Here is a 23168-nt window from a genome sequence, read left to right on the forward strand (position 1 = left end):
GACACTTCAATGCAATGTGCAGTCATTCAGCATTCATACACCTCTTTTTCCTGCTGAAATAAACTGCTTTAACCTTTAAATGCATGAGAATGTCACCAAACACTGTTACATATTTAGATCTTTAGAGACCCAGCTCTTATATCTGTCACAAATGGATCTACAAAATGCCCAGGGCTGCGTTTCCCAAAAGCATTGTAAGCTTAAGTTGATTGTAGAGACCATTGGCAACAATTGTTTCTACGATCTACAAAGGCTTACAATGCTTTTGGGAAATACTGCCCAGATAATGTCAAATTTTCAAAATATTTTCAAGACAATTAGAAAATAATAGAATAAAATATATTTTTATCTATTTTGATATTTAATTTTTCATATATCATAGAGAAAAAGCAACAAATCTAGAACAGGATTCATTACTTTCACAATGAAATTTCCTGAGACGCAACTGGCTTTTAAAAACATACTGAGCTCACTGATATACACTGTGTATAGGACTGGATCGCTGACACAATGGTAAACTTCCAGCATGAGGTGAAGCCACCGGAAGTGTTCGAGCAGCCATCTTGGTGTGCCCCAACTGCCATAGAGCCTCAATGACTGACAGCTGATAATGCCGCCATTTCAACGTCTCCGACCTCTGGTTTCGCTCTCTATTGCCAATCGTGATTAATGTTTAATTTGCTCCTTATGGATTACATTTGTTACGAGGGAGACAATATAAGCGATCACAATATCAGAGCACTTGACCCGGTGTGCAGCTTATCAGTGCAGCACAACGATCATCAAGGGACATGGCAAAACTCTCCACAAGTTGTAATGTAAGTAGGAAAAGCTGTAATATCTGCTTGTTTTATTGACGGTTCTTAAAGTCATAACGGTATTTCTAAATCGCCTATAATGCCTGGGAATTGCCTGTTTTCCTATTGAAGTGCTCTCTGTAGTCATACATTGATACATGTCATACATTATGTGTGCCATTTGCCATTTAAACCTAGTCAGTATAATAATGTTTGCTTTGCTTGTCTCCCTAATTCTCTGTGTGCCCGCTGTGTGTGTGTGATAGAGAGAGGGAGAGAGAGAATGCGCTCTCTCAGGCAAGTGAATAAATATCTCTGAAAATGTTTGCTTGTGTCTTACCTCAGTTTCGTTGAACTTGCTTACATTCAGCTGATTTGTTCGCCACTAAGTTTGTTAGAGGTACCTTATGCGTTTGATATAAATACACATAAATTGCTCGGGCTTTAAAGAATCAATTACCAACATTACATAAATAAATAATTACATGTGTAGGATGTTTTCTTTGTAGGGATGTACAGGTACATTTTAGACATAAAAATCTGTATTTAAATGGCCTATGTTTATTCAGTGAAATTAGATGATTTTCTATTAAGTCAGTTTGCACATTGGAATGTTTGGGCATTGGCATCACTGTTATGACATCTTCAGCAATACAGTTCTATATACACTCACTGAGCACTTTATTAGGTACACTTGTACATCTATTAATTCATGTGATATCTAATCAGCCAATCGTGTGGCAGTAGTGTAATGTATAAAATCATGCAGATATGGGTCAGGAGCTTCAGTTAATTTTCACATCAACCATCAGAATGGGGAAAAACAAGTATTTCAGTGATTTAGACCATGACATGAATGTTGGTGCCAGATGGGCTGGTTTGAGTATTTCTGTAACTGCTGATCTCCTGTTTTTTTTGTTTTTTTTTGTATGCGCAACCGTCTCTAGAGCAGGCATACTCAAATGGCGGCCTGTGGTCCATGTCTGGACCCAGCAAAGCGTCAATACAGACCGAACAGCACCAAACTAAACAATATCGAAGTCAATAAATTAATTTCAGACAGCTTTCAAACATGATCGACTGGGCGCCGTTTACCAAGTAAAGCGCATTGCAGCCTCTCTGTCTCTAGCAGTGGTGTAGAAAAACCAGCCTGGGGCCGCGTCTTATCCAATCATGTGCGTATATGCAAATCAGTCTCATGACGAGATCTGCATCCTATCCAATTGCGTGCATTTATGCAAATTAGTCTCGTGACGAGATCCGCATCCTATCCAATCGCGTGATTTTATGCAGATTAGTCTCGTGAAAAGATCCGTGTCTCATCCAATCACATAAATATATGCAAATATCTTCGACCCTGTCACTTTCTGGGGTTTCTGGGAATAGGGTTTCCCTATTCTAAACAAAATGGCACTACACATCCTGACCATGTTTGCTTCCACATACTGCTGTGAGTCAGCCTTCTCCACAATGAACATTATTAAAACCAAATACCGCACCAGGCTCAGCAATGAACACCTGCACCATGGTCTTAGAATTGCACTCGCAACATTTTTGCCATAGTTCAAAGTATTGGCAGGAGAAAAAAAGTGTAATTTATCTCATTAGTCATAGATTCAAGGTCCAGAGTGACTGGTGCATGCATGGAACACAGTCTGTGCACTCAGATTTTCTTCTGTATTAGACTCTCCTTAGTCTGATTGGTCTCATTTAATGTATTTAATAATAGTTCTAAAAACATTTGATATAAAACCATGGATCCTAAATCATAATATGGACAATGGTAAGTTTGTTACTATGCTGTACTAGAGCACCGATAAATGACGATATCTATCCGGACTTTTCCCACTTAGGAAATATGTGTGACTGGACCTTCTCAAATTGTATTTGAATACCCCTGCTCTAGAGTGTAAAGAGAATGGTGCAAAAAACAACCAGTGAGCGGCTGTTCTGTGGACAAAAATGCCTTGATGAGAGAGGTCAACGGAGAATGGCCAGACTGGTTCGAGCTGACAGAAAGGCTACAGTAACTCAGATAACCCCTCTGTACAATTGTAGTGAGCAGAATAGCATCTCAGAATGCACATGTTGAACCTTGAGGCAGATGGGCTACAACAGCAGAAGACCACGTCGGGTTCCACTTCTGTCAGCCAAGAACAGTAAACTGAGGCTGCAGCAAGGTTCCCACTCTTTTCTAGGCACAATTTTCCAGGACATTTCCAGGACATTTTATGTGCTGGTGTAATATTTAAGCAAAAACACAAGAGGTCATGATGAATATTGTGGTTCTAAGGGGTCAAGCCCTGAAGGGGCAGAGACCATATTGTTTTCATTAGTGTTGTTATTATTAGTTTATATAGGATGTTTTTGAATGAGGTAATTAACCCATTTTAAAATTATTTATTTTGTAGTGTTCAACTGATGAAATAAAATAAAGATTATTCGTCAACGAATGTATTTGTCAATGATTTCATTGACGAGATTAACACTGTATGTAACAAAACATCCTGGTTACTTTCGTAACCTCCGTTCCCTGATGGAGGGAACAAGACGTCGTGTCGATGTAGTGACACTAGGGGTGTCTGCTTTTTGAAAAAGTTTACGAAAGTAAACAGGACGTTCCCTATCTGACACTCACACGATGTTGCGTCGATGTAGTGACACTAGGGGTCCCTAAACAAAACGCCACAACTAGATGAACTGTGTTACGTGGACTGGCGGTGCGAGACGGGCAGACCGCTGTGTGCCTCGTAGCCAGCACACCAGGCCATCACATAACCTCCCCCAACACTCTTATGAGCATCCAACGGTCCTTCGGGAACAAGTCAACTGCCCAACAAATAGGGACAGGCTAGCCCAGCCGTGACCTCTTTTTCTTTTCAAAAAGAGTGGAATTTGTTAACCGACTGGGGGCCATAAACGTCTACGTCGGGGGGGTGTTACTCCCAAGGGGAAGACACCGCGGAGGCCACACCCCACCCAGAGAAGGGGGGGAGGTATTTTGAGTGGAAATACGTCACATGGTCTTACCGAGTCTTGTCAGAAGTATGTCATGTGGAGAAGTCGCATGGTAGGTCCTACCTGAGGGTGATGGAGTTTCTACAAACATGGTGACCGGGGGCAGAGGGGCCTCTGCCCAAGGAAGATGCAGTTTACTGACAGGGAAACGATTTAGCAGAAGATATATCACATGGGGTCACCTATGGGGAACCAGCACATGTGGAGCACATACCCCAGTACAGGGCTTAGTTAGTACGTGTACTGGGTTGGCAATGAGTTTCTCCACAAACTCGTCTGCCACAGGGCTAATGAGGAAAGTCATCCAGGGATCACAACTTGTGAACACGACTGGGAGTCAAAAGCGCATGTCTTCACCTCATGGGAGGGGAAAGGTGCTATGCGCAAGCAGTACACCCGGCCAGCTGTCCCAGAACTTACCTGCTCGTACCTGACAATACACAGGACGAAACCAGCTCAACCCGGAGATTATAGAACCTCGCAAAGGTGTTGGGTGTTGCCCAGCCCGCTGCTCTGCAGATGTCTGCCAAAGAGGCGACACTGGTCAGGGCCCAGGAGGCCGCTACACTCCTAGTAGAGTGGGAACAAGAGGTCGAACTCGCCCTGAGATGAGCCGGCAGTCTTATCCTTGTGTCACTACATCGACACAATGTCGAGTGAGTGACAGATAGGGAAACCTTGTTAGTGCCGCATATTAAAATAATTTACTGGATAAATAGTTATTTTCCAGGACATTTCATTATTTTTTCTCATTTTCCATGACTTTTCCATGACTGGAAATCTGCATTGCAAAATTTAAGGCTTTCCAGGATGATGTGGGAACCCTGTGCAGTGGGCCAACCATTTGTGTACCTCAGAAGAAATCCAGATTTGTCAGACCAGGCGATGTTTTTCCAATTGTCTACTGTCTAGTTTTGTTGAGCCTGTGCCCACTGCAGCCTCACTTTCCTGTTCTCAGCTGACAGTAGTGGTACCCCGAGGGGTCTTCTGCTGCTGTAGCCCATCCGCCTCAATGTTCAACGTGTTGTACGTTCAGAAATGCTTTTCTGCATAGCACTGTTGTAATGCGTGTTTATTTGTGTTACTGTCACCTTCCTGTCAGCTTGGACCAGTCTGGCCATTCTCCTCTGACCTCTGTCATTAACAAGCCATTTTCGCCCACAGAACTGCCACTCGCTGAATGTTTTGTTTTTGGAACCATCTGAGTAAACTCTAGAGACTGTTGTGCGTGAAAATCCCAGGAGATCAGCAGTTACATAAATACTCAAACCAGCCCGTCTGGCACCAACAATCATGGCACAGTCTTAATGATTTACCCATTCTGAAGGTTGATGTGAACATTAACTGAAGCTCCTGGCCCATATCTGCATGATTTTATACATTACACTGCTGCCAAACTATTGGTTGATTAGATAATTGCATGAATAAGTAGATGTATAGGTGTACCTAATAAAGTGGCTGGTGGGTATATACTGTTTATCAGTGACTGAGCTACACATAACACATTAGATACACATAAGCTACACATAAGTTACATAAGTATTTTCTCAGGCACTTATTGAGTCTAAATATATGCAAAACTTACATAATTTCAGTAGTACACCCAATAACAAGTCATATACTACTCATGTGTTGTACTTGCTATAGTTTACTTCCATGTTTTTTTATTTTCATCAAATAGCAATGTAAAATGTAACAACAGCGCCTTGAGTAAGAAATAACATGTATAAAATGTATGTGTAGTCATGTGTAACGCATATGGATACTGATAAATCACCACTGTTGTTAATTAATTGTTGCACAGAAAATCAAGGTGATATAGTATTTATTTGTATGAATATAGTACTCATTCCTCTTGTAATAAAGAAACAGATATCCTGTGATAGTAGACTTATATAGATGTGAAATAGTCATACAAATATAATTTATGGAAGTGCAAAAAAAAGAAGAAAAAAAGGAGAAAAAAATACTTAATTACACACCTAGGTTTGTTGCAATTTTGGCATTTTTACACTATTTATAAGAGAGAGATTGAGGAATACTAAAGAGGTATGGGCACAACTCCAAAAAATGGATAAGGTACAGAGAGTGTAATAAGGTCCTGGGTCACTAAAGATCTGAAGTATGTGTTTAAGGGTTAAGCTGGTCTAGCTGGTCTCCCAGCCTGGCCAAACTGGCCTTTAGCTGCTTTAGCTGGTTGACCAGCTGGTCTCCCAGCCAAACAATCTAACAAGTGCCCAAAATCACTCTGAACCCAGAACAACTAAAACCAGAAAACCATCTTAAACTGGTTTAAGCTGTTTTTTGAGCATCAACATGTGATTGCTCAATAGTACATAATTACCAGTGTGGAGAGCAATGCCGCAAGTCCACACTGAATCGCCCTGCATGAGCTGACAAATGCTCTCTTTTTATGAATTATTAACATGCCTACTAAATTATACAAAAGTATTTTACCTTCCACTAGACACCCCCCAAAGAGAGAGTCAGCTTCCCTCAGTAATTGTAATGATTGTTATAGTTGGTATCCTCAAGGTTTTCCCTAGACTGAACAAGGGCCAAATGGAATTTGAGTGTTTTATCTGCATACACAAAGATCAATGTTTAGCACTAATCTTGACATTCAGACAAAGTTTGGGTTTTAGTAGGGAACACAGAGAACTAGAGAACTGTAAAACTAAATGTTGGCTTTTTTTATACTGTATGTGGTTTAGCAAGAATATTTGCACTATTATCCATCACACTGACTACAGTAACACAAAACATTGGTTTCTTGGAGAATACTGGATGATGTGTGTTTTTTGAGACTAACTCTAAAGGTGAAGTGTGTAATTCTGTGCCACCGAATGGAATTGCAAAAATAATGACCACTCCTCCAATCCTCCATTTGGACAAACAAATAGCACCACCCCAAACTCACAACATTTTTTAAGTAAAAAATAATTTTGATAGTGCCACAGACCTTTCTTGGAAAATAACCAATGAATGCATTACTTATTGTTGACTCTGCATATTAAACTGTAATATGAGAAAGTATTTTAACATCGAAATAATCTGCACATTAAAATTGAAGGTCACCATGAATTTAATTTAAAACAATCACCTTTAAATTGCCTAATTTTTAGCCTGGTTTAGCCTTGCATTCACCACGTAAGAATTTAACACTACAACACACTGCAAAATTGTTCAGACCCACCTGCAGGTCAGCGCATGTGGAGAAAACGCATGCACTGTCTATTGGCTTCACATCATTTGAGTTGATGACATGCTTGGTGATGATAGCCGGCTGCAGATTGGTTCTTACTGATGGTGCTGCTGAATGAGACTCAGTGATGGGAACAAGACCCGCATCCGTACCATAACCAAACGCCTGGATTGCATTTCCTGTGCAATGAAAGAAGCATAAACGTATGTAATGTAGCCCCAAAAATTATTTAGACACTTCAGCTTTATATAAGCTTTATATGTAGAAAAAAATATCAAACCAACTGGCATTTCTTTTAAAGAAATATACGGTCACTGAGCACTTTATAGGGTACACCTTTACACCTACTTATTAATGCAATTATCTTATCAGCCAATCATGTGGCAGCAGTGCAGTGCATAAAATCACACAGATATGGGTCAGGAGCTTCAGTTAATGTTCACATCAACCATCAGAACGGGGAAAAATGTGATTTCGACCGTGGCATGATTGTTGGTGCCAGACGGGCTGGTTTGAGTATTTCTGTAACTGCTGATCTCCTGGGATTTTCACGCACAACAGTCTCTAGAGTTTATTCAGAATGGTGCCAAAAACAAAAAACATCCAGTGAGCAGCAGTTCTGCTTACGGAAACACCTTATTGATGAGAGAGGTCAACGGGGAATGGTCAGACTGGTTTGAGCTGACAGAAAGGCTATGGTAACTCAGATAACCACTCTGTACAATTGTAGTGAGCAGAATATGCACAACACATTGAACCTTGAGGCGGATGGGCTACAACAGCAGAAGACCACGTCTGGCACTTTATTAGGACCATAGTGTGGTCAATGTGAGTTTATATGAAACACTTTTTGATTTTATTTTTTATAGTTTAAAGCATTTTGTTGTGCATGGAATCTCACTGTAAAGTGTGACTTAATCGTCCAAAAGTCGGAAAATACTTTTCGGGACCACTGTACATAAAGACAAAAAAAAAAATTCCTTAACGACAAAAATAATAATAAAAAAAAAAAAAAAAAAAAGACAGACTTAAAGCAAGAGAGATCAAGCACCCATAAGACATAGCTTTTCTTATTTATATGCTATTTCGGTTAAGCCCATAAGGATGGATTTTCAGGGCATGAGTCGTGAGGTTACATGAGGTTTGGTGCCACTCACTCAGGCAAGTGTTCTCTCTGAAGTCACGGAGGAAGGCCTCACACTCAGCTTCATGATTTCCACTGCCTCGACAGCCACACCAAGGGGAGATGGTTATGTTGGTGTGGCTGGCATCCATGTAGTTAGGAGTCACATCTGAACCTGTAAGGCCAAAGATAAAGATTCTAATATAAATGCATGGGCTGGTTTATAGATCTCACTGTTTGGGGAATGTAGTGTTTGGCTGAGTATAATCACCAGATGTTGTTGGTCTGCTCTCTTCTTGAGATAAATGTGTTAACATAATAACCTTGGGTTTTTAATCCCCCAGGATTAATCCCAGGTAAAAGGCTAAACAGATACAATTAAATATTTTCTTTGCTGTCTTACAGGCCTAGTTCACCCAGCAGCTGTCGTAATTGGTTATTTTTGATCAATTATTAAAAAGGTTCAATACAATCCTGGTTCAATGCAAGTTTAGATTAATTGACAGCATTTGTGGCATAATGTTGATTACTACAAATATTTATTTCAACTTGTCCTTTCTTTTCTTTAAAAAATCTGGGTTACTGTGTATGGAGTACGAAACCTGCAAAAATAATAAATAAATAAATACACAAATACATATATAAGTAAATAAATCCATATATTTGTGCAGAAATAAATATATAAATAATTAAATGTGCGAGGAGATATGCAAATAATTAAATAAATACGTAAATAAATAAATGCACCCATTTATGCAAAAAATACAGTATAAAATGGTTGAGGAATTGCAAAAATGTTGAAGAAAATGTAAAATTGAAAGTTAATTTTTAATTCTGCATTTCTTTAATAATTTTTTTAATTTCTGTTTTTATTTTTCCTTCGTGCAACATGCTAATGAGAGGAAGTCAATCAAACATCAGTAGGCAGACTTTATGACACCACTGGCTGATCATTGTAAAAGTGGTTCGCTTGACTATGACATTAATAAGGACAATACCGAATTTTCACAAACAATCAATTAATAAAAGTTTAGCAAAGGATCTCGTTTTTACGATTTTCCAAACTATTCGCTGCCTCTGCTATCGACCTTCTCTTCACCCCGGTGAAACTGCAAACTCCCACCAAAAACTGTTGCACCTGGTATCATAGTTTGACTGTGATGCCTGAACAGCTGTTGACATCTTCTCATTAGCACGTTGCACGAAGGAAAAATAAATATGGAACAGCATACAGAAATAAATGTATGATTAAAGAAATATAGAAATGTGGAATAAAAATCAACTTTCAATTTTGCATTTCCTTTAACAATTTGCATTTCCTCAAACATTTATTTATGTTTATATTGTATTATTTTGTATAACACGATTTTAGTGTGATATAATCGCTTACTAACCTTTTCTGTGTCAAGTTATATTAAATTTTACAACTTTGTTGCCATGATGACGTAATGCTCTAAACCCTTAAACGACTGTAAAAACATTGATTTAAACAAGTTTACAGCTCAAATAATACACAAGTTTTTACAGAAGACTTAATGTAAGTCCTTTATAAAGTTATAAGCTTCATATTTTTTCCTTTTAAAGCCTCCAAAAATGGGTCCCATTCACTTCTTTTGTAAGTGCCTCACTGTAACCTGGATTTTTTTTTTTTTTTTTAAGAACAGTAAGAGAAAAAAAATAAAATGACAGTCAACATTATGCCACAAATGCTGTCGATTGAGCTTAACTTGTATTAAATCCGAAATATTCCTTAAAAAAAAAAAAAAAAAAAAAAAAAAACCTGACTTAGTGTATCTGGGCAATTTAAGGATTGCCTAAAGTTCATTATTATATTTCTTAAACACTCTTTATAAAATTTCAGGGAAATTTGAGATGCATTTCTAAATAAAAACTGCTAATGATTGCAAAAATACATGTTGTAAACAGTTTTATAGTCCATTCCTTTAAATGCAATTCACAGTTCTCTTTTCTTATTGTTGTGAAGCCAATTTGTCCCATTATCACTCACCAATGAGTCCAACATAGGACACCAGACAGCCGTGGTAGTTATCATTAGGACAACTTGTTATTGAATGCGGTGTCGTCTGGCAATTCATGTGGAAGTCTGCCAGTCTGGATCTAATCCAAAAACAAAACAAATTATAGAATTTAAGAAGACTGGAACATTTTAGCACATTTGATGGAACATGATTTAAATGCATGAATAAATAACCCTTCCATATTTATAAAGCACAATCATATGATGCTGTAGAAAGCAAGGGTTATCATTTACGCATTTACACAAATAAGCACTGTCAGAACTTTGCCCTTCACATTAGGGCTGGGTGATATGGCCAAAAATGCTATCACGATATTCTTTTTCAATTGTTCGATATCGATATTTATCACGATATACATTCACATTTACACACTGCACATTTTTTTTTTTACATTTTCAAGTTGGCGGAAGAAAAGAAGAAAAAAAATGAATTCTAAACAGTCAAAATAGTCACTTCAAAACTGCACTGGGGGCCCAGAGACAAAAACAGTGAGGTCTGAGGGATCTTTTAACAAAATATTAAAATATTTTATAGTTTATCAATCGAGTGCATTTGAAAATGAATGTTAAAAGATCATCTGTTCATTTTGAAGCATAATGACAGCAGCCCAGTATTTATTTGAATATTTTTACATTAAAATGCATTTTCTTTATATATATATATATATATATATATTTCTTTAGATTTAGATACCCAAGTATGGGGGCATAGAAGCCCTTGTGACTGTGGAATGATGCTGTATGGGGTTCAGGGGTATCCCCTGAAAGAAAATTTAGAAAATGTAGAAGTCTGAATGGAACATTTTTATATTTTCATTAAAGTGACCAGGTTACCAACTAGTAATTTTCTTGTCTTTCCTTGTCATCCATTCCAGAGATGATGACATCTGATTCATTTTCACAAAATCAGATCATAAATTATTTGTTTATTATTAAAGGCTCGTAACATGCTGATTAATAAAGCTAAATTTAGAAGGAAAAAAATGTTATGGTCTAAAGGAGCTTTGGAACCATATTAACTTATGCGGAGCCCCATGGCAACGCGTGCAGAGTGGGACAGGGCATAAATGAAGCATGTTAGGTGCTATAGAAAAATATTCAAGACTACACTGCAGAAAGATCAGAGCTGGTGTACACAGCACTGTTGTTGTGTCGTGCTTTTCACTAGATACGATGAGAGGGCGCAACCATCGTCATGAAGTCTTGCAGTGCGGATGGAATCAATCCAGTGTCTGATGTAGCCTAATCGTTAGCAAGGCAGCCAACATTAGCAAGTTCATCCAATCTGACCCTACATTTCCATTGGTGCATTGTGAGCGAAGCTGAGATAGCATTTTCAATTTATTCCTACAGAAGCTGAGCGCCACACTCACAAGGTGGATTGTACGATTGAGAGCGGTGCGGAGCAAGCTCTTTCCTAGTGTTGTGAGTGTCTTTGAGCGGATTTCTTCTGCGCCAGTGGAAACGCAGCCTGAGAAATCCTAACTGCTTGCGTTTTTAGCGACATGCACTAAATATTGAAAATTCCTCAAACGCTTACCATCGATATCGTGGATTTTTTTATCATGATAAATATCGAGATTGTTTTATCGCCCAGCCCTACTTCACACACACAATGCATCTCATTCACTAATAAATGTGTAGTTGCATAGTTATTTGCACAGAAAAAGTTCATCACAACAGGTGCGCATGTCTGCAGTTAGTAATTTGCATTAACCATGCCTAAGTGATCTCCATGTAAGGGCTTTCTGCACAACCATTGCTGTACAGCGATTTGTCACTCTCTGCATACATACCACACTCTTTGTAAGTATATGCAGGGTTGGGAGGGTTACTTTTGAAATGTATTCCACGACAGATTACAGAATACATGCTGTAAAATGTAATTTGTAATGTATTCCGTTAGATTACTCAAGGTCAGTAACATATTCTAAATACTTTGGATTACTTCTTCAGCGCTGGTGGATTTTTTAACTTGTTTTGACTATAAAAACTCTGCCAGTACATTAAGACAAAATACACATGTTAAAAATACATTCTCTGAAAAACCTAAATATCTTATGCAGTATTGTTTCTAAAACAAGATAAATCAAATTGATCTTATTTTAAGGATTTTTAGATATTTTTACAGGAAGAAAATACAAAAAATATTATCAAGAATAAGATTTTTGCTCTAATATCAAAGGTCTTACTAGAAAAAATAAATTGTGAATTTTCTTGATAAAAAAATAGGATCGTGCCTGGTAACGTGTATGTAAAATGGCTAGAAATGGCATTTTAGCTTAGCGTAAAGCTGACAATTTACACAAGGTTTATTTCTATTTCTTCTGCTCCAAACTTACTTCTCTGTCTGCTCGTATGAATGTGACACTTAAGAAAGTGTTTCACCGCTGTTCAAATGCACTTTGGATCACATCATTTATATGTATACATTTTTCCATCTGAAAGGACTAAATATGAAATGAAACAAATGACAATAAAATGCAAAGTAATCTCTTCAGTAATCAAAATACTTTTTGAATGTAACTGTATTCTAAATACCAATGATTTAAATTGTAATTGTAGTGGAATACAGTTACTTATATTTTGTATTTTAAATACGTATTCCCATTACTTGTATTTCGTTACTCCCCAACCCTGAGTATATGTGTGGTTTCAGTTGGTTCTAAATTTGATCATTAATCTAAATGCATAAGTGCAAAATTATTGAAGAATCTTGATTCCTATGTGAAAACGTTGGCCCAATGACCCTATTTACACCTGATATTATGATGCGTCTTGGGTGATCTGATCCCATGTAATCAGACGAGACACATGGCTGTTTACACCTGGTCATTCAAATGTGTCTCCTGTGACCACTTGAGTTCGGATTTCGAGGGGAGGGTCATTGATTTCATGACGACAGACATCAGTCACTATGTCACTGTGTTACTGCATGTTAAGAATAAACCACAAATAATTAATAAAAGACAAAGAAAGCACACACGCACATACACACACACACAAATGCCTCACAGTTTCTCCTATATGCAGTTGAAATTAATTTAAGCACAAATGTGACATTTCGAGAAGAATTATCAGTGCCTGTATTACTGGGTTTCAGATGTGTGTACTTCTCATCTGCGTCACTGCATATTTATATCAGACACACTGAAGAAGACCTGTGAAATTCTCATGCTGGTATATGTATTTGCTTTTTACATTTTTTTAGTTATTTCCTTTTAAAACTACTCAAACCGGCAAAGTTTAAACTCTTATTTAAGCACAGCAGTTGATTGACAGGTTGGTACTTCACTGCTGTTCGGGACATATTCAGGATGGATTAGCATTTACACCTCAAATGTGACATGGTCACATGGTCCCTTACAAAAATCGAGAGTTCATGGCAAATTTGCCACAAACTTCCTGAAAATTCACCACTGATAATGTTTTACATGCAAATGAGCTTTGCTGCAAACTTGCAGCAAATTGTACATTGTTGCCAAAGGTTTACTGCAGGTTCACCACTACCGGTGAAGAGCTGCAAACTGCTGGCAAGCATTTGCAGGAATCACAAGCTCATTTGCATGTGATAATAATGAGTGGCATATTTGTGGCTAGTTTGCAGCTAGTTTGACAGTACACTTTATTTTTTGTAAAGGGGTTTTGCTCCCCTTTACACCTGTATTTAATGCTGACCACTTGTGATCAGAACACCTGAAATGCATCTTAATACCAGGTGTAAATGGGGTCAATGTGTTCTCTGCAAGGTCCTCGAAAGGTCAAACGCCTTTTGATAAAGCTATAAGGAAAATATTTATTCTCGCAGTTACTTATTGGTGCTGTTGCATCTGCTATTATGGACACTCTAATAAAAATAAGGCAGACACAGTACATGGCTGTGAATGTGCAAGACGAGATGCATTCTGCCAGTCCTAACTAGTGTCTAGTGGGGTTCCAATTCAAGGCCATTTTCTGCTTGACTCCATGTGGTCTTTCTCAACTCAAGCAGTCTGCCACAAACAGCCTTTAACTAGGGGCCTGTGCGCATTCAGAAACAGATTGCTTGCAGCATTAGACCTGAGGTGGGCAGGGGGTTACATTAGCACTTATTCTTGAGTATGAACTCTCTCACCTAGCACTTTGCACACACATAAACTCTGAATAATAGCACAGCATAGCCTTTCCTCAATATATCGCAAGCGAGATGGAGATCTCGGGCTCGGTACCCTCCTCTGAGACCCTGATTAATAGTGAATCGTCCTACATGGTGTATAGACCCCACTCACCGACCTGGATCAGGCCGGCCATGGTGTGAATATTAGCCAAACGCTACTGACTCTTGGGCCCACAGGTGTTGTCTGCTGGGTGTTTACCTCTTAGAACAAAGAATGGTGTATGCGTTGCTCTCATGGGCACTGGCCGATAAGGTCATCCTTTCTGCTCTGCTTTATTGACATTGAAATAGATGTTCCTCATGCTTTCTTGTGTGCAGTTATTTCACCCAGTTCTTTATCTCTAGATAACTGCAGCAGTGACTCACAGCAAAAAGGCACACGAAGCAAGGTGTGTAAAATCAGCAATCAACGAAATGTGCATGCTGATAGGACTGCAATTCAAAGTCGACCCCTCTGAAAGGGCATAGTGAAGTGTTCCTGGACTAGATGGTGCTAGGAGTTCAAGGATATTACTTAATTATTTAAATTCCCAACAATGATCTAACTTAATATTCCAGAGTAGGTGCATACAGACTTACAAATATTATGATTAAATATTTCACAAGATCTTTTCACAATGCCTTTAATTAAAAAGGCAATATATACAATAATATATATATATATATATATATATATATATATATATATATATATATATATATATATATATGCTTGGCAGATGAGAAAGGGGTGAAAAATCCCATACAATTCCATTGAAAAGTTCCCCATACATACCTTGGGATTAGGATGCCATAGAGACTTGAGGATGGTCTCATTTAACTAGTAAGAAACCATCTTGCAACCATTTAGTAGAGTCCTTACAACCACCTAGCTACACTCTAGCAACACCCTAGTAATTACCCAAAACACCCTGACATTGCATAAATATAAACAAGTGTCATAAAAATGTAACACAATAGTTTTAATTTTTTCAGTGTTATTGAGAATACAGAAGCATTTTGACCAAATACAAGAGTAAGGTGCAAGAATAAGATGTGTTTTTCACTGTTATTAACTTTTACATTTGTAAAAAATAAAAATAAAAAATGGCCCAAACATTGAAGAAAAGTTTGTTGATTCAGCATGTCTCCTTACCTATGTCAAGTTCAAAAGTCAAAACGAATATTGTTTCATTTTCCATTCACATTTCAACCCAATGAACTTATATAGTCATGTCCTAAAGTAGATATGAAAAGCTTGTAGATGTGACAGTTAATACACTGTAAAAAGTCTAGTTGCTACAGTTCTAAGAAAATGTGCTCCAAAAACTTGACAGCTTCCATAGCAATGAGGTCAACTCCACTTTTACTCTTACTTTAATATTTGCCCATATTCCTTAGTAAAACTTGCTCCTTGCAGTTTTGTGAATCAGTTTTAAGAAAGAACTCTTAGATAGGAACTCTGTGGAGAATTCCTAATGGTATGATAAAGAATCTTTGTGAGTAAAGGCCCTGATTCATATATATATATATATATTCTGTATATATATTGCAATGATATGATGCATATTGAACACCTCTTTTAGTAAATCTGGACATATTATCAGAGAAACAACAATCAAAACAACAAACAAATAATGCGCTCGAAAATATATTACAAATTAACTACTGTACATGACAAAACTGGCCCTGAGGAGCATTTCCACAGATAAGTAAATATTCTTATTATGATTGTGGATTGTGAAATGAGGACTGCATTTTTTGAATGGCAAAACAAGAAAGGTGCACATAAACCAACTTGTCTTTCTATTAAACCCAGAAGCAGATAACGCTGCTTGCCTAAATTAACAAATCCATCAGTGGAGTTGATGATTTACATTGTTAATTACATTCTGGCTGGCTTAAGGAAGGAGAAGGGTGGGAGAAGTGTAAATGAATGCCCCATGTAAAAGTAATAAACCGTCTTCAGTTTCTGCAACAGCCAGTTACGTTACAAGCTGCCAGATTCAAATTGGCTCTTGCGCCGACATAGGCTGCACTGGTCAAGCGTCTGATATTTATATTCACTCAAACAGTTACTCATACAGTCTTTTAAACCAAAGAATAAGTTTATTTTATATACATACATCCAACTCGTCACCAAAGAACCATGATAAAAAGTTTACAGCTCTTATACGCACAGTCATCAAACGCAATCTTCCTTCGATGCGTGCTGCCATTTGATTACATTAGTAGCGGTTGTCATTTGTCAAACAAACAGCTACTCAAAGAGTCTTTTCAAGGACATATGTTTATTTTATGTAACAAACAGCCAAATTGTCACCAAAGGACCACAATAATAGTTCACAGCTTGTATATGCACAGCCATCATATAAACGTGATCTTCCCATGCACGCAGCCATGTCTGCTGATTAGGTGCAGATGCAGTTTTCATTCACACATACAGCAACTCAAACAGTCTTTTCAGGCATATAATACATTTGTTTTCTGAAAGAGACAGCCAAACTATCACAAAAGCACCACGATAACAGTTTAAAACTCATATATTCACAGTGAAAACATGCTGATTGAATATGATTATCCATGCACGCAGCTAAGTCTGTTTACATTAGCGCTTGGCACACACACACACACACACACACACGTTTGGGATGTCAAAAAGTGAATAGGAAAACTGGACTACTAATATTATTTGTTAACTTGTTCTTTACAGCTATAAAAACAAAATAAATAAAACATAAACAGTACAGCAGACATAACCCATTTGTTCACATGATTACTATATAATATAGAGTATTTTTTTTTATGACAAGAAATAAAAAATTTAAATAAAATAATAAATAAAATACTCGTCTACACTCTGCCCCCCTCTACCGGCTGTGCAGTGTCACATGCAAAAATAACTCACTCCAGGGGGCACTACAGAGGAATTTAGACACTACTCATGAAAAGGTTAATCTCATGATTTTTCATTGTAATTAATCACAGATTTTGAAAGTGCTGAAATTTGACACTATATACTGTATTCTTCTTTTCCTGTCAAAATGCATCTAATTGCTTCTTTGGAAAGAAAACAAAACACTATGTAAAATAATGCTTTATTAAAGCATTATTTTATTTTGATTGTAAACAAAAACTTAGACAGCATAAAGATAGAAATGTACTAAAATAGCACCAATTCAAGTAACATTAAACATTTCCCAAAGTCTAAGTGCGAGTTTGACTAATTGAAAACTATTCCATATGTTCATTGCAATGTGTAATCGGCCAGCAAATTATCTGATTTGCTAAAGCAATTGCAAACCCGCATTCATGATCCACATTAGTTCGTCAACGGCAGCATCAAACGGTGCATAGAACTCCACATGAAAGGCGCTTAAAGACAAGGTCTCATTCTGCGTTTGCGTAATAGTTAAGACGTGCTTCTGTGGTAATTAAATTGCACCTTACAGAGGCTTCATAGTACTTGATATCTGTCTCAAGTACCATCTGGTCTTGTTTTGTACAAATAGCATTAAGAGGTCCTTTCTGCTTTCACTTGATCAGTGGCACGTAATCGCTGTTGTGAAGTGTGTGTGTGTGTGTTCTGGTGTGTGCATAACTTTAATGACCCTGGGCGTACACATCGCAAATGTTCTGCCCTATTCCAGGCCGAACTCCCACGGAGCTGATTCAAATTTCAGAATCTAGTGTAAAATCGGTAAATGCGCTAATCGCAATTAAGAAAAACTAATGTGTTAAACGTTTTAAAATAATCGTATGCGTTAACACGTTTCTTTTAACAGCTCTAATCTTAATATTTGTTACATTTTGCAGGTGTCTTTTGTCGGCACATATTAGGGTTACCGTGATACAATCTGACCACTTGCTTCACTTGCGCTTGGGGGGCATAGGGATAATTTGCAAAGCCCACCCCAGTACCCTCCAAGATTCCTCCCTGGTTCGTGCAAATGCTCATAAAACACCAGACAGTGTTTTAGTATTCCTGATACTGATATGACTGGTATGATTACTTTTATATTTTAGTATTGACTTGGTACTGAGTGTACTTTTGACATCCCTACAAGATGATAAAACATTCAGGGCTTTACTAAAAACATTTGAGGTTTAAGCCCCAGAAGCCTGCCCCCAGCACCACCCATGTTCCAAGCCAATAATGTTAAATACTTCTTTTTTTGTGTGTAGTCTACCTCTAAACACTTTTAGACTCATTCCAGCCCCCCATGCAGCATTTCAGGTCAGCCATATCTGCTTAAGATGGCAAATATGTTTCAGTCTTCTGCACAGAATCATGGCAGCCCACTCATTGCCTAATTGAAGTGCTCATCACTGATGATTTAGGAACAGATGGTTGTGGAACTATTCCTCTTCACACTCTGGCCCCAGCCCAGCAGGGATATCCGCAAACAATAGACAGCATGCATTTGGACAAGCAAAGTATCAAGGCCAAATATTTTAGGCAGGAAATTTTGAAGGATAAGTCTCTTATAGCTCATTTGTGCCATGACCGAAGATGTTAGAAGAGATACTGTCAGTACACTTCGACTTTTGTCATGTCCTTTTTTGTCATTTTTATATCCACATAGTTTCAGAACATTTTAACCTGTGCTAATTCTGACTGCCCTTAAATAATATTTCATGGGACATTATGTATTTTGCTGAGTTTAATGGAATACTTCTCACAAAAATAAAAATTCTGTCATCATTTATGCACCCTTATGTTTTTCAAAACCCGTTTTCTTCCTTGGAACACAAAAGGAATTATTTGTGGCAGAGTGTCTAAGCTGCTCTTTTCCATACAAAGAAAGTAAATGGTGACCACTGCTTTTCAAGGCAAGATTTTTAATGAATAAGGACTTAAATTGCAATCCTCACACAAAGCCATCGAATGGCTTCAGAAGACTTCATATATCAGTAGTTCATGATGCATATGGGTGACTTTTATGCTCCTTTTATGATGCTTTTTTGTCCTGTCTGGAGCTAGCTCTGACATTCTGCTAAACATCTCTTTTTGTGTTCCATGGAAGAAAGTCATTTGGCTAGGAATGCATAAGAGTGAGTAAATGACTTTATGTTGATGTTTTTCAAATTTTCAGCAAGATAATTAAAGGGGTGTGAATTGTGACTGGATTTTAAGCTGTACCTATTTTCTAATGTCATCTTCGAGGGTGTGTAAATATTTTTCCCACCGCTTGTGAGGATAAATTAGCAACTTTTAAAATGTCTGTGGAGGCCCAGAGGGATTCAAGACCTTGACCAATGAATAAATAACAAACCCACGAATCATTTACACAACTTCTGATGGCACACTGACTCTAATCAGCTGATCACAATGTATAGTCAGGATATTAATAATGTGAAAAATTACTATTACAATTTGAAAAAAAAAAAAATTCAGAACTTCTTAAACTACTTCAAATAGTTCTCATCGGAAAAATCCTCCACATGCAGCAATGACAGCTTTGCAGATCCTTGGCATTGTATCTGTCAGTTTGTCCAGATTCTCAGGTGACATTTCACCCCACGCTTCCTGTAGCACTTGCCATAGATGTGGCTGTCTTGTTGGGCACTTCTCACGCACCTTACAGTCTAGCTCATCCCACAAAAGCTCAATGGGGTTAAGATCCATAATTTTCTTTGCAATTCTTCCCATAAGGCCTGCACCCCTGAGTCTTTTCTTTACTGTTGTACATGAAACTGGTGTTGAGCGGGTAGAATTCAATGAAGCTGTCAGCTGAGGACATGTGAGGTGTCTATTTCTCAAACTAGAGACTCTGATGTAATTATCCTCTTGTTTTGTTGTACATCTGGGCCGTTCACATCTCTTTCTGTCCTTGTTAGAGCCAACTGTCTTTGAAGACTGCAGTGTACACCTTTGTATGAAATCTTCAGTTTGTATGAAATCTTCAGTTTCTTTGCAGTTTCAAGCATTGTATAGCCTTCATACCTCAAAACAATGATTGACTGATGAGTTTCTAGAGAAAGCTACTTATTTTTTGCAATTTTTGACCTTATTTTAACCTTAAGACATGCCAGTCTTTTGCATATTGTGGCAACTCAAAAGCAAGCTTCATTTAATGAACCAAATATCTTTCAACTGTGTTTAATATAATGGCAAGTGATTTTCTAGTACCAAATTAGCAATTTAACATGATTACTCAAGGATACGTTTTTGGAGTGATGGCTGCTGGAAATGGGGCCTGTTTAGATTTGATCAAAAATGTATTTTTTTCAAATAATGATGGTGCTGTTTTTTACATCAGTAATGTCCTGACTATATTTTGTGATTAGTTGAATGCCACTTTGGTGAATTAAAGTACCAATTTCCTTCCAAAACAGCAAAATCTGTACAATATTCGAAACCCTTGGCCACCAATATATATACAGGGTTGGGAGGGTTACTTGTGAAATGTATTCCACTACAGATTACAGAATACATGCTGTTGTAACTTATTTCGTTTGATTACTCAAGGTCAGTAACGTATTCTAAATACTTTGGAATACTTCTTCAGCACTGGTAGATTTTTTTCACTTGTTTTGACTATAAAAACTCTGCCAGTACAGTAAGACAAAATACACATGTTAAAAATACATTCTCTGAAAAACCTAAATATCTTATGCAGTGTTGTTTCTAAAACAAGGTAAATCAAATTGATCTTGTTTTAAGGATGTTTTGATATTTTTACAGGAAAAAAAATACAAAAATTATTATCAAAAATATGTTTTTTTGCCCTAATATCAAAGGTCTTACTAGAAAAAATTAATTATGATCTAACATGAATTTTCTTGATAAAAAAATATGATCGTGCCTGGTAACATGTGCATGTAAAATGACTAGAAATAGCATTTTAGCTTAGAGTAAAGCTGACAATTACACAAGGTTTATTTCTATTTCTTGTGCTCCAAACATACTTCAAATGTACTTCTCTGTCTGCTCGTATGAATGTAACACATCATAAGAAAGTGTTTCACCGCTGTTTAAATGCACTTTAGATCGCATCATTTATATGTATAAATGTTTTCCATCTGAAAGGACTAAATATTAAATGAAACAAATGGCAATAAAATGCAAAATAATCTGTTCAGTAATCAAAATACTTTTTGAATGTAACTGTATTCTAATTACCAATTATTTAAATTGTAACTGATTTAAATACGTATTCCCATTACATGTATTCTGTATATACTGTATGTATATCCATATATATATATATATATATATATATATATATATATATATATATATATATATATGTGTGTGTGTGTGTGTGTGTGTGTGTGTGTGTGTGTCAGTGTACCATGAGAAATGTCTTGATAAAATATTCAAAAGATATTGCAGAGGTGAATTTTGTGTGTGAATTTTCCTTTGTTTTCTATGAGCAAACAAATACAAACAAACACTAAGGAGCTGAAATCAATTTAACCATCTTTATTCAACACTCCTTTGTGTTGAATAAAGTGTGCAATTTGCTAACCACATAGCTAAATCTAGAAAATAGAACAAAGAATACCAAACATAAGCAAAGCAGCCTATTTAAAATGTAAATTTTTCATATAAGTGGAGGCGCATTACTCGGTCTCTCTATCATATCTCTAGTTCTCTCACCCAAGTGAGAGAGCATTACTGCGGCGTGTAGCATTTATGTCGGAGCTGACATTAGCTAACGTCGATGTATCGTAACTTTATATACATTAGCTACATAGCTTTATGTGGCCTGTCTCGTCATTGTTTATCACAAGCAAAAATGTAACTTGGGAACAACAATTTGTCACTACATGCCCTGTCCCCTCTATCTCTCATAAAGTTAACACTGCAATAGCTACATCCCTCAACTAAATTAGGTAGCTTGTGCACATAGCTAGGTGGCAAATAGCTGGCAAGCAACTGAAACTAGTGCCCTAAAAACAGTAAATACATTAGGTAGCTAATATGTATAGCTACTACTCACTAAATCTCTTTGGGTGACAGTCCAATACAGTCCATCTCAGCTGCAAGTTGTTTTTTTTTTTTTTTTTTATAGCAAAAGAGTAGAGGATTTAGTTGGGTCGTCAAGCAAAATTAAAACTAGGCAAGGCAAGCAAAATTAGAACTATTGCAAAACATTTTTCTGTAGTTACTGTGTAAATGTACCATTGTTCCGTGTTGTTACAGTGTAAGTCCAACTTGTTACCCCCTTTTTCCATGTAGTTATAGGGTAAGTGCAACATTTGCGGGCTGTAAATTGAAGTGGTGCTTGTTACCCCCTTGTTCCATGTAGTTACAGGTAACTCAAGTATCCTGTATTAATAGAGTATGTACCCCATAGTTAAAAAATACCTACAGTAGCCTATATGTGTAGGTACACTATTATCATAAAAAGGTACGCTGTGTATGTTCTTGCTTAATTGATCTCAAAGTAAGATTGTTGTTTAGCATAGTATAAGGTCATATACCATGTAAAATTAGAATAGATACCCCTTAGTTATAAAATACTTATAGTATAAATTATTTGTAATTTTCCAGGTTGTTACCCCTTTATTCCCCAAACTTTGCATATTGTTCCCTTATACCTACAAGTACGTACTGTGTAGTTACGCTATTAATACAAAAAAGGTACGCTGTAAATTCTGTGTACTTTCACTATAATTGCGGATTGTAATCTAAAGCGTTACTGATGAGTTTAGATAAAGATGCTGCGTTCCATTCAAATCGGATATGGGATATTCCACTTGATACCTTCGAACACCGACTAAAGGCATTCCAATGCCAGATGCTCGGAAGATGACGTTAAAGGTAACAAAACTGCAATGCTACTGTTGGCTTAGCAGGTCTTTGACTGTCACCAGAGATGTCTCCTAGCAACCCAATTCAT

The 23168-nt window shown here is 37.2% G+C and overlaps 1 protein-coding gene across 1 annotated transcript in view; it reads right to left on the reverse strand.

Annotated features, from left to right (window-relative positions):
• The window catches only part of gfra2b (GDNF family receptor alpha 2b), an 86684-nt gene that overhangs the window by 5428 nt on the left and 58088 nt on the right, over positions 1 to 23168 (reverse strand). The window contains exons 5-7 of the mRNA XM_051685717.1: positions 10152 to 10261; positions 8178 to 8318; positions 7012 to 7199 (exon numbers count right to left, since the gene is read on the reverse strand). Of these exons, the coding sequence (XP_051541677.1) occupies positions 7012 to 7199; positions 8178 to 8318; positions 10152 to 10261 (439 nt within the window). The remainder of the gene's footprint in view (positions 1 to 7011; positions 7200 to 8177; positions 8319 to 10151; positions 10262 to 23168) is intronic.

The sequence above is a fragment of the Myxocyprinus asiaticus genome, chromosome 43, assembly GCF_019703515.2.
Source record: "Myxocyprinus asiaticus isolate MX2 ecotype Aquarium Trade chromosome 43, UBuf_Myxa_2, whole genome shotgun sequence".
In the NCBI taxonomy this organism is placed as follows: domain Eukaryota; kingdom Metazoa; phylum Chordata; class Actinopteri; order Cypriniformes; family Catostomidae; genus Myxocyprinus; species Myxocyprinus asiaticus.